At 46.3% G+C, this 12,712-nt stretch overlaps 1 protein-coding gene across 1 annotated transcript; it reads left to right on the top strand.

Annotated features, from left to right (window-relative positions):
- The first annotated feature begins 343 nt into the window (after positions 1 to 343).
- Positions 344 to 11,638, top strand: LOC131419390 (glycosyl-phosphatidylinositol-anchored molecule-like protein). The gene is given in 3 exon segments (XM_058564467.1): positions 344 to 443; positions 1,078 to 1,185; positions 11,181 to 11,638. Coding segments are annotated over 3 exon segments (492 nt in total). The 5' UTR covers positions 344 to 349; the 3' UTR covers positions 11,471 to 11,638.
- The last annotated feature ends 1,074 nt before the right edge of the window (positions 11,639 to 12,712 follow it).

The raw sequence follows: 12,712 nt of genomic DNA, 5'->3' as shown, positions 1-12,712 counted from the left end.
AGATAAGGAGAAGCCCTTGGCCCCCTGGGCCTCGGGTGTGCTCCTCGTGGAGGCAGCCCCAGGACCTCGCTGACTCGGCTGAGCTCCGCCTGATGGAGAGCAGGGACGATGGCTGACTAAGAGGAGGGCGTGAGCATGGCCAAGGCTTTGAGTGTGGGAAGGGCCTGCTGCCCCCAGTCCCTGCCCAGAGGGGCTCCCAGCCCAGAGGGGGAGGGGCGTGCAGGTGGGGAGAGCAGCCAGAGAGTCACTGCTGGTGGACGCTGGCAGCCAGAAGCCCGGCACACGGAGCCACACCCTTGATGATGTGCACTCCGGGTCTCCTCACCTACAGAGTCAGCTCCTGCAGGAAATGATGTTCGTCTATGCCTTGCTCCTCGCCGTGGGGTTGCCACTGGTGGATGTGAATAGAACCATAGGACCTCCCCCCCAGGGGAGGGCGCGCTGTGAGTATCGGGCTCTCTGACCGTCACGGAGGGGACGAGAATTCACAGAGTTATCGGAGGTCATTGGAAGCGTTTGAGTGGAAGTTTTATTCTCTGGCCCAGCTGAGGCTTCCTTTGTCAGTGCAGTTGGCGGGCAGGGAGTGGATCTGGAGAGTGTGTGAGCAAGGTTAGGTCCGTGAGAGGGTCAGGAGGGAGGAGGGCTTCCCCCAAAGAGCAGTGGACCCGGAGACCTGATGGGGAGGCTCTAGCTGCGGCCCTTCCCCGTCGGGGACAGGCAGAAGTGGCCAAGTCCAGGGAATCTGGGAGGGCGCTGCCTCTCATGACTGTCAGGCCTTCCTTGGACACGTGGACCCCATCTGCAGAGCGTGGGGTTCCCACACCTGGCCATCTGGTGGTGTTCCCTACAGCCTGTCTCTGGGGACAGGTAAAGGTTCTGGGTGTACCCGGCTTCTGCCCAGGGAGCTGGTCCTGGCAGACTCAGAGCCCACCGAGGCTGAGCTGTGCAGGCCTCCGCAAGTCCTTCGAGGCGGAAGGAAGGGGCCAGCTGCTGGAGGAGGCTGCAGTGGGCTGACTGGTAACAGGGAGGGAAATGCGTGTCCAAGCAGGACGCTGATGCTGCTTTCTTTCCTCTCAGGGACCTATAATTTGACATGCCATTACTGTTGAACCATAAACAACTTCAGATGTACAGCCATTAAAACATGTCCCTATGACGTCAGACGCTGTCTGATCGTCTCGATTCGTAAGTACCTGTTTCTTTTTCTTACACCTGGTCAATTAGTCACCCCACCTGAGGAGTTTCAGGGGGCTGGGTCAATCTGTTTTTCTTCTGCACCAGCCCCATGGCCCTTGCCCTGCTCTTTTCCCCATCCTGAGAGCATGTTCCCAGGCACTCGGCTCCGCCCCAGGAACGGGCAGTGTGCACCATCAGGGAGAGCCATGCAGTCGTCGAGGTGGGGCCGTCAGTGTGCATGTCTCCTGCGAGGTCTCCAGGGGCTAGGAGGATCGCTGCACCTCCAGGCCTTGTCGGTCCCTGGTCACGTGTGTAGACGCCACAGTGCCGCCTGGGCGACTCCTCAGTGCACCTTTAATTCTGGCCATGTGGGGTGGGCTTCCAGCTAAGCAGGCCCAAGAAGTGGACACACCGTGGACTCCTCGGGGCAGTGCCTACCCCACACAGATGCCAAGGCCAAGTGTGGGGTCAGGGCAGAGCTGACCTTCCAGGATGCTCTCATGCTCTGAGACGGGGGTCCCTCTCCCCAGGGCCCTAACCTCAAGAACACGTAGGGCCAGAGGCCGGTGACCGTTTGATTAACCTGGGAGGCTGCAGCCGGTGTAGGGCCCCGGCAGGGAGGTGGAGGCCTTGTCTGGGGCCCTACACAGGGCCCCTCCACCAGCCCCTGTTCTCCGCAGGGACTGTGACTCTCGTTGCATCTTCAGACTCCGTTTTGTGTTCAAAGCACCCTGCAGAACAGTCCTCTGAACCCCCCTCTTCATCAGACCAGCTGCTATCACCCTACGGGTGTCTGCCGGCTCCGGACACAGGCAGGAGCTGAGAATCTGTGCGTTGCTCCTGCAGTGGGCTCCTGTTTGGTGCCTGCTCCACCCATCAATATCCAGTGTTGTGGCTGGACCCGCCCTGGTGGTTCTTACTATGATTGCAAGATGCCCTTTAGTGACACCCATAAGGAAACTTTGAAAAACAAAAGGTTTATTACCCACAGGACCTGGAAATTACACAGCACGCCTGGGGCCACACAGTGAGGTCACAGGGAGAGAGTGAGCAAGCGTGGGCCTGGGGTTCTGCTTTTATTGGGGTCGAGGGTGGGGGCCTAGGGTTTCACGGGCTCACTCTTTATTCATGAATTTAAAACATAAGAGTGGAATTTAAAGCACAGGAAGAGAAAAAGCAAGAGGCCCCAAAAGTCAGTTATAGAAACCAACCAAGATCTCTGAACAAAGCAGCCTGGGGGGCAGGTAGGGGGGTGGCGGGGGCTGGCTCTTATGGCGTCCCTTGGCAGCCACCTGTTTACTGGAGATAGCCGCCTTTGAAGTCAATGGCCCTTTGAAGTAGGCGCCCCCACAATCAAAGCTGACATGAGGCACTTGCATTCCAACAGGAAAGCTCCCTGTCAGGGCTGCCCTACAGCACGTCTGGGCGAGTGGACGAGTGGTGTGTCGCCACATTGGGATTACTGCTCCTGAAGGGTCTGGGAACTGTGTTTCCAGGAATCACATCCCTGGATGGCTCTGGGGTATACTTGGCCAAGAGAGAACTTGTGTGAGATTCCCAAGGCGGAGGGGAAGCAGAGACTTTTTCTCTGGAAGGTCCTGGTGGTTTTGCACCAGTGGTGGACACCAGGGGACCCCAGCCTGTCCTCACTCTCGTCCTGCTTCACCTCCATGCCCTCATCCCCATTGCTGGACCTTTCGACCAAGAGCAGTTCCTGAGACCCCAGCGCGTGCAGGGCTGCTGCCTGCATTGGCACAGGTGCTCTGAGGGAGCACTGCAACATCTCCGCGAGACTTCCTCGCGTGGGCTGCGGTGGGAGGACAGAGGAGCACGGCTTTTGATGCTTTTCTGCAATGTTCTACTCTTCCACCCTGCCTCAGCTGCAAGTGGACCTGCTGCTGGACTCTCGCTCTGATCGTCAGCCCCCGACCCCATACACTTCCATTTCTCAGCTCCTCACACAGTCATGGAAGCCAGAACACCTGGATTCAATAACTTATCCCCGTAGAGGCTCAGAGGTGCAGTTTTCCAGAATGATCCTGATGGATTCTGGGACAAAGAGTTTATAAGAGCATTCGGCAGAGACCTGAGACTGCTGGCTTGGTTAGGTAATTTCCCCTTTGCGATATTTGCTCATTTCTGGGCCTATACAGGATGGTAAGCATAAACCCTCAATGGAAAAATTTTGAATGTCAGAGACTGAGCTTCCACCCGCACTCAGAATCAATGAGGTATTGGCAGGTGGAGAGACGCATAGTCTATGTGACAGAATAGACAGCCCAGAAACAGCCCCACACAAATACGCCCATGATTTTTCACAAAGATGCAAAAACAATCAATAAGAGGGAATAGTCTCCTTGACATCCACAGGGAAAAATGAACCTTGACCTAAACCTCAAACCTTATATGAAAATCAGCTCAAATGGATCATGGGCTTAAATGTAAAAGGTAAAGCTCTAAAACATTTAAAAAAGAAAATGCATGGGGGAAAATCTTTAGCATCTAAAGCTAGCCAAAGAGTTCTTACACTTGATGCCAAAGCACGACCAATAAAAAGTAAATTAGTAACATTGGACCTCGACCAGTTCTAAACATTTTTCTGTGTGAAAGACCCTGTCGGAGGATGAAAAGACGAGCTACAGCCTGGGAGAAAGCACGTGCAGACCACGTGCCCCACAAAGGACTCACGTCCTGTCACAGAACTTTGAAAATCCACAGTAAAAACGCAGCCAATCTATTAGAAAATGGGCAAAGACAGGAAGAGACATTCCACCGCAGTGGGTTCACCCAGGCCAATTAAGCACATGAATAGATTTCAACAGTTTTAGCCATTAGGGAAAATGCAAATTAAAAACACAATTAGATATCACTAATCAGAGTGGCCAAAATAGTAAATAGTGACCACACCAAATGCTGGCCAGGATGTAAAGAAACCAGATTGTTCATACTTTGACAGTGACAGTGAAAAATGGTGCAGCCAATGTGGAGAACAGAGTGGTAGTTTCTTTAAAAGCTAAACATACAAGTAGCGTACCTTCCCCAAATTGCACTTCTGGGTGTTTCCCCCAGAGAAATGAACACTTATGTCCACGCAAAAATGTGCGCATCGATGTAGACAGCAGCTTTCTTTGTAAAACCCCAAGCCTGGAAACATCCCAGATGTCCCTCAATGTGCAAGGAGTAAACAAACCGTGGTACCTCCGCACCAGAGGATATCAATCAGCAGTGAAAAAGAGCAAAGTGTTGATATGTGCACCAGCTTGAATGCACAGCCAGGGAATTAGGCTGAGGGAAAAAGGCAATCTCCAAAGGGTACATAACATAGAGTTCCATTTATATAACATTCTAGAAATGACGGACCTATAGAAACGGACACCAAATTAGTTTTGTAGGGGTCATGGTCTGGGGATTTGTGTGGAAAAGAGGCTACTGTGTCCGTAGAAGGGATAATTGTGGTGATAAACTCTTCTTTATCCTCACTGTTGTGAATGCCAGTACCCTAGCTAGTTGTGATATTGTACTACAGTTGTGCAAGATGTTACCATCGGAAGTAACTGAGTAAAGGACACACAGGATCTTTCTGTATTTCCTGCAACTGCATTGAATATACACTTATCTCAAAGTAAAATATTTAATGGAAAAGAAATTTAAAAATGAACATAGTAATTACATTACTATAAAGTGGTTACAATTAGGAACCCAAGACCTTCAGAGTGAACAAAAAATAATGTATTCTGTTTACTAGAAACATGCTTTAAAATAAGAACATAAAATGTTTGAATATGAAATATAGAAAATGGTATACAATTTAAATACTGCCCAGGGGGCCGGCCCGGTGGCACAAGCGGTTAAATGTGCGTGCTCCGCTGCGGCCGCTGGTGGTTCACTAGTTGGGATCCCAGGCACGCAGCGACACACTGCTTGTCAAGCCATGCCGTGGTGGCATCCCATATAAAGTAGAAAAAGATGGGCATGGATATTAGCCCAGGGCCAGTCTTCCTCAGCAAAAAGAGGAGGATTGGCAGATGTTAGCTCAGGGCTGATGTTCCTCACAAAATAAATATATAAAATAAATAAATAAATAAATACTACCCAAAGGAAGCTCTTATACACACACTGAGGCAAAGTAAACATTAAGACAAGAGCATTACTTATGTGAAGAGCCGCATTTTATGGAGATGAAGGGATAAATCTACCAAGAAGTTATCCTTGTCTAAATCTATACATGCCCAATAACACAGGATGAACATACATAAAGAAAAAACTTTGATAGAACGTAGGAACTGCAGGCAAATCCACAAGTATGTAGTTGTCATTAACACTTCTGTCTCCATAGCTTCTAGATGCCAGAGCAAGGAGGCGAGACTTATTACAGCTATAGACCAGGGGTCGAGGAACTTTTTCTGTAAAGGGCCCAATAGTCAATGCTTTCAGTTCTGTAGGTCTTCTAGTTCCTGTCACAACTACCCAACATGGCCTCTGTGGGGGTGGAAACAGCCACAGAGGATAAGTAAACATATGATCATTACTATGTTCTAGCAAAGCTTTTTTTATAGGGGTAGTTCGTGAACTGGATTCATCTCATGGGCTCTTGTGTGCCAACCTCTGCTGTACTAGATGTGAACAACACCATCATAAACAGAGAATAATCACCATATATAAAATGGAGCCAGAAATGATTAAATACATGCTTTTTACAGGGTTGCATATGACATTTACAATATTGAGTTCATGCCGTGACATAGCGCAAGCATCAACAACTATCCAATGATTGGAATTATTTCTCTATTACAGTGCAATGAAGCCAGAAATCATTACTCAAAAGTGAGCTAGGAAATCCCCAAGTGCTTAGCAATGGTGCAGAGCATTTCCAAATAACCAGTGACACAAAGAGGAGCCACAACACGACTTAGGAAATATTACGTTTGAGTGATTATGAAGATGTGACATGTCAAAAATGAGTGGAAAGCTGCAAAAGGAGTGCTTAGAGCAAAATCTATGAGATTCCTGCACCTAGTGGAAGAGAAAAAAGGATGAGAAAGAGCTGAGCTTCCGTTCAAGAAGATAAAAAACACGTAGAGAACCCACCCAAAGAAATCGGGAAGGAAAAGTAAGGAGGATAGCAGAAACCCTTGAAATGGAGAAAAGTAAAAAGAACAACATATAAAATCTGCAAAGCCAGTAGTTGGTTCTTTGGAAGGATTCATAGTATTGGTAAAACAGAGTAAGGGAAGTCAAAGACAGAAAACTAAAATTCACATTTCTAATATCAGAAATGAAAAGAGAGGCATCCATCAGACCTTACAGACCTTATAAAGAAAATAAGAGGCTATTATGAACAGCCTCTCTGAGATAAACTTAAGATTCCTGATGAAATGAACAAAAACTTGAAAAACACAACTTAACTGTATCAGACTCACGATGAGATTGTAAAGCTGAAGTGTCCTGAGTCCTTTCTGAAAAACCTACCCAACCAGAGATTGCTTCCCTGGTGAATGTCTCACTAGTTTTATGGGAGAAATCACCCCAATCCTACACAAGCTCTTCCAGGTAATAAACAAGGAGGAGGTGCTCCCCAGCATGTTCATCATGGCGTCTTAACCCTAACAGAAAAACCCAGCAGAGACATTGGAAGAGTGAGAATCACAGACGATCCTGTCTTATGACTAGAGATGCAAAAATTCTAACCAAATCTTAACAAGAAAATCATGGTTTATATAAGCCATATAGCATCCAGTGCAGTGCAGTATCCTGGGTGGGATCCTGGAACAGGAAAAGAAGGTGAAGGAAAAATGAATGACATCTGAACAAAGTGTGGAGCTGAGCTAATAAGATTTTATCAGTATTCATTCATCATTTGGGACAAACGAACCATGGTGTGTAAGGAAGGAGAGACAAGACGGGACTGGGTGTGCCGTATGTAGGAACTCTTCATATTATCTTTGCGTCTCTTCTAAAAACCAGAAACTACTTTAAAATAAAAAGTTCATATTTACACACACACACACACACACACACCATAACCACTACCTCATGGATTTAATCACAGAATTGCAATGTGGTTTACAATTTGAAACTCACTAGTTCAATACACCATATTAACAAGAAAATGGAAAACATCATATAATCTTGACCACAGATGCTTCGAACTTCTTTTTTTTTCTAAAGATTGGCCCTGAGCTAACATCTGTTGCCAATCTACCTCTCTTTTCTCCCCCCTCCCAAAGCCTCATGTTGTATATTCTAGTTGTAGGTCCCTCTAGTTCTTCTATGTGAGCAGCCGCCACAGCATGACTACTGACAGACGAGTGGTGTAGTTCCTCGCTGGGGACTGAACCCAGCCTGATGAAGCAGATCACGCCAAACCTTAACCACTAGGCCATCGGGGTTGGCTCTGAAAACTTTTTGATAAAATCCAACACTCTTTCCCAATTAAAAAGGAAATTGTAAAGAAATGGAAGCAGAGAGGAAATTTTATCTCAAATAAATTATAAGAATTCGATGAGATGGCCGGCCCCATGGCTTAGTAGTTAAGTGCTCACGCTCTGCTACTGGCGGCCCGGGTTTGGATCCTGGGTGCGCACCGATGCACCGCTTCTCCAGCCATGCTGAGGCTGCCTCCCACATACAGCAACTAGAAGGATGTGCAACTATGACATACAACTATCTACTGGGGCTTTGGGGAATAAAAGGAGGAGGATTGGCAATAGATGTTAGCTCAGAGCCGGTCTTCCTCAGCAAAAAGAGGAGGATTGGCATGGATGTTAGCTCAGGGCTGATCTTCCTCACACACAAAAAAAATTCAATGAGAATGTGGGAGAGATTTTCCCTTGAGGAGAAACTGGAGTAGGAGGCCTGCCCTCACCACCTCTGTGCCCCATGGAACCAGAGTTCTTGGTTGGTTCAGTTGGGCTAGAGGAGGAAATAATACACATGGGGATTGGAAAGACAGAAATTAAATGGCCACTATTCACCAAAGACTGCAAACTTTGGAAATAACAAGTGATTTTAGTAAGCACCCTGGGTACAAGATCAGGATTCAAATATCGATTTTAAAAATCAACTGTCTTTTTATACATGAACAATAAAAAGATTCAAAATGAAGTTTACAAAAAAAAAACCCAATTTTTAAAGCACCACAATATCAATACCTAGGAAGAAATCCAATTTGATTTGTGCAAGATTCCCACCCAGAAACTGCAAAAACACTATTGAAGTTGAAGACTTAAACCAATAGAAGGAGACACCAGGATTATGAATTGTTAGACCCAATAGAGTCAAGACGGCTGTTCTCCTGAAATTAATCTACCAACTCCATAAAGTTCCAATCAGAGTCTCAGCAGGTTGGGGTGTGTGTGTGTGTGTGTGTGTGTGTGTGTGACATGTTGATTCCAAATGTTCAAATGTTTATGGAAATAGAAAGGGCCAGGAACAGCAAAGGCGATCTTGTGAAAGAAGAAAAAAGTTGGAGGACTTGCACTCTTGACTGCCAAGAGTATTTATATCATTTCATTAATTAAGACCATGTGGTGTTGGTGTCAGAACTGAAAAACGCACCAATAGAGGAGAAAAGAGGGTGCAGAAAATCCACATCTCTCCAGTTACGTGCTTCCTGACAAAACTGACCCTGCAGCGAATGGGGAGAAAGATGCTGGTTTACATCAACTAGTGGTGGACAGATGAGATGTTATACACAATATTTATGCTCTACAAAAGAGCAGTTTCAGGAGGTTTGTAGATCTCAATGTAAATAGTAAAAGAATAAAATTTTTTTTTATTTTATATTTTCTTTTGTGAGGGAGATTAGCCCTGAGCTAAGATCCATTGCCAATCCTCCTCTTTTTGCTGAGGAAGAATGGCCCTGGGCTAACATCCGTGCCCATCTTCATCTACTTTACATGGGACGCCGCCACAGCATGGCTTGACAAGGGGTGCATCAGTCCAAGTCCGGGATCCAAACCTGCGAACCCCAGACTGCCAGAAGTGGAGCGCATGAACTTAACCGCTATGCCACTGGGCTCGCCCCTAAAAGAACATAAATTTTTGTAAAGGAAAATGTAGAAGAGTATCTTTATGTCCTTTGGATAATTAAGAATTTTTCAAAACTAGGCAAAATACTGCTAGTCATGTAAGAAAAAAGTTGATAAATGGGATTACATAAAAATTAACAAATTCTGCTCCCGAGAAGATAAGACAGTAAAAATGCAAGCCACTGATGCAGAGAAAGCCTTCAAAACACATCTTCTAAAAGACTCATATTCAGAATATAGAGTGAACTTCTTCCTACTAATCAATAGTTGAAAACTCAGATGATCCAATGGAAATTTGAGCAAAAAGCTTGAAGGCTGTTTACCAGAAAATGATATCACAAAGGATAACAGATATCAGAAAAGTTGTTTATCATCATTGTTCTTGGTGAAATGCAACTGAAAACCACAATATAGTAACGCCAAGAGGAGTGACTAAGCATTCAAAAACCACCCCACTATGTTTGGGCAAGATTGTGAAGTGTACACGACACTTTGGAGTATAAATAGGTACAACCACTCTGGAAAACTCTTCCACAGTATCTGCTAAAGCCGTATGTGTGCATCTTAAAGACTCAGCATTACCACTCCTAGGTACACACCTAATAAAAACTCACACAGGCTCACCTCAAGACAAGGTCGAGAATATTCACTGCGGCACTACTTGGGGTAGACAAAAACCAGAAATGCCTGATGTCCATCAACAATGAACTGCAGCATTGTCATCAATGGGACAGCCTACAGCCATGAGAGTCAACAGGCTACAACAGTGCACAACAGCGGGGATGAATTCCACAAACACGACGTAGAGAAAAGAAGCCAGACACAAGCAAACAGTGCAGGATTTCATTTTCATAAAACTCAAAAACAGGCAAAGCCAATCTATAGGCTTAGAAATCCAGACACTTCGTAACTTTGGCCTTGGCTGCTTATATGGCTGCCTAGAGGAACAGAACGAGGAATTCAGGGGATTTCATCCAGTTCACTTTCTTGAGCTGGATGCCGGTTACATGGTTGTGTGCACTTCGTGAAAATCTGTTCAGCTGTCAACTTAAGATTAAGCACTTTTCTGTAGCATGTTGGACTTCAGTAAACTCTTTACATGGAAAATAAGGAAAACCAAGTGGCTGGAGTTTAGTCACTAGTTCCTTCTCATGTTATTGAGGAGGCAGCCGCAGAGCCATGAATGGATAAATGGATTGTGGTAAGTTCCAGGATACAGTGTGTGTGTAAACACCGTGAGGCTACAAGGGGAACAGAGCTCGTGAATGAGGCCTGAGGACTTTAACCCAGGCATTCCTGAAGGAGGTCACAGATGGAGCCTTGGTCAGGTAGCATTGGTTGGCCTAGGCCATCGGGTGAACCCACCATTGAAGGTAATCCCAGTAGCTGTTGGACTCACTTGGGACGGTGCACGAAGTCTGTGCTGGGGAGCAGGTTGGCATTAAGGGTGCATCAGCGTTTATATGTTGGGCCAGGAGCTGAGATCACCAGGCTGAGGGGTCCAAGCAGGATCCATGCCAACTAAAGGGGCCATGTCAACTGCAGAAAATCAGCTGAAGGCCGCACGGATAGGGGCACTCTGCTTGAGGGTCTGTGTGATCTTTGGGACATGAGTGATACAGGTTTCCTAGTCTCCATTTTCTTTCTCGAGTCCTCGAGTTCTCATGACAAATAATAAGTAGGACATTTCATTTGTAGAGCTACATGACGAGGTGCCATAATGCTATGTCGGGATGGCCAGAGACGGAGATGAGGTGGTAGTGCAGATAGAAAACCATCCCCAGGAGTAGTTGTTCTTGGAGTAACCAGACCGTCTAGTGGACCTGGATATTCTTTCTCCATCAAGAATTCTGGCAATATAGTAACACTTGGGGATGTAGAATGTGGACACAGAGCAAGTTACAGTGAATGTGCTTTGATATTTGCAAGCAGAAAACGTGAAATCAATGATTTTCCTCTCTACTTCTTTTTTAGGTTTGAACTTTCGTGAACTACTCGTTTACAAGGACTGTACGTACAATTGCACATTTTTATATCCATCCCAAGTGCCTCCTGAAGCCCCAAGAGTAATAAGAACCAATAATTTCTATTTTGTTCGTTGTTGTGGTTCTAGGACTTGCAATGAAGGAGGACCTACTAATATTGAGAGGGACATCTTACCCGATGAAGTAATTGAGGAGGAGATAGAAGGAACGGTGCGCTTGGGGGAGTCCAAATTTTTCCTGAGCTTTGCTTCCATCCTAGTCAGTAATATCCTGACATGAGAAGCCCTCTTTGGAGGGTCTGATCATCTCCCTCCATTTCTCAGAGCCAGTTCGCTCTCCTTTGCTCGCTTGTGAACCAGAGACACTGATCCACGGGGTCCCCAGCTGGCCAGTTTCTCGTTTTTGGCTTATTTCAAGAGAGAAATAAAGAATGTTATGGTTTAGGTACTGAGATTTCTTTGTGGTTTTGATCTGTTTTTTCCTCTTTAGCCATCGTCTCAGGAGTAGACCAAAAACATCCTTCCACTTTGGCATACAGAGACTGAGTATTTTAATCAAAAGCAAAACGATTACCCCAGGATAGTCTATATGTCAGCTGAAAGAGAGGTCCCAGCTATGCTCAGACCACCGGTCCCTGAGGCACCTGAGATTCATTCCTTCCGATTCTTGGGTCCGGACGACGGAAGAAGAGAGGGTGCTTGGAGATGAGATGGTCGTGGATAATCAGGGCCTGACATTAGAGACTGTCCAGTACCCTTGTGTGGGTCAGTCAGGCGGGTTCTGCAGGAACTGGAGTCAACTCTCAAAATGGTGTCGTCTTCATGCACGCGATAGAATGTTGCCCCAGAAGCTGACATCTGAGAAGGGTGAGGGGCCCTAAAGCCTGCTGGTTACTGCTCTGGAATGGCAGGGAGAGTTCCTGGCTGCTGCTGTCACTCTCATCGCACCTGTGCTTGGTATCAGAAAACAGACGTGGAGGGAACAAGAAATCAAGACCCTCTCTGCTCACTGTCTTTTCCTCTTCTTTTAAACCAATACCTGAGTTTAAATGACTGAGATAAAATTCAGTGACAGGGGCTGGCCTGGTTGTATAGTGGGTAAGTTCTCATACTCTGCTTCAGCAGCCTGGGGGTTGCATGTTCAGATCCCCGCTTACCAAAGCCATGCTGTTACGGCCTCTCATATAATGTAGAGGAAGGTGGGCACAGATGTTAGCCCAGGGCCAGTCTTCCTCAGCAAAAAGAGGAGGATTGGCAATGGATGTTAGCTCAGGGCCAATCTTCCTCAGCAAAAAAAAATTTCACTGACATAAAAGTTCACCATTTTGAAACAGTATAATTCAGTGGTTTTTAGCTTATTCACAGTGTTGTGCAACCATCACCACTATCTGATTCCAGAACATTTTACACCCCAAAAAGAAACTCCACATCAAATAAGCAGTTACTCTCATTCATCCTCTCCGTAGGCCTTGGCAACCACTACTCTGCTTTTGGTCTCTGTGGATTTGCCTATGCTGGGTGT

The sequence above is a fragment of the Diceros bicornis genome, chromosome 21, assembly GCF_020826845.1.
Source record: "Diceros bicornis minor isolate mBicDic1 chromosome 21, mDicBic1.mat.cur, whole genome shotgun sequence".
Classification (NCBI taxonomy): domain Eukaryota; kingdom Metazoa; phylum Chordata; class Mammalia; order Perissodactyla; family Rhinocerotidae; genus Diceros; species Diceros bicornis.
The sequence above is the reverse complement of the archived record's forward strand: the minus strand, read 5'-3'. Positions and strand labels throughout refer to the sequence as shown.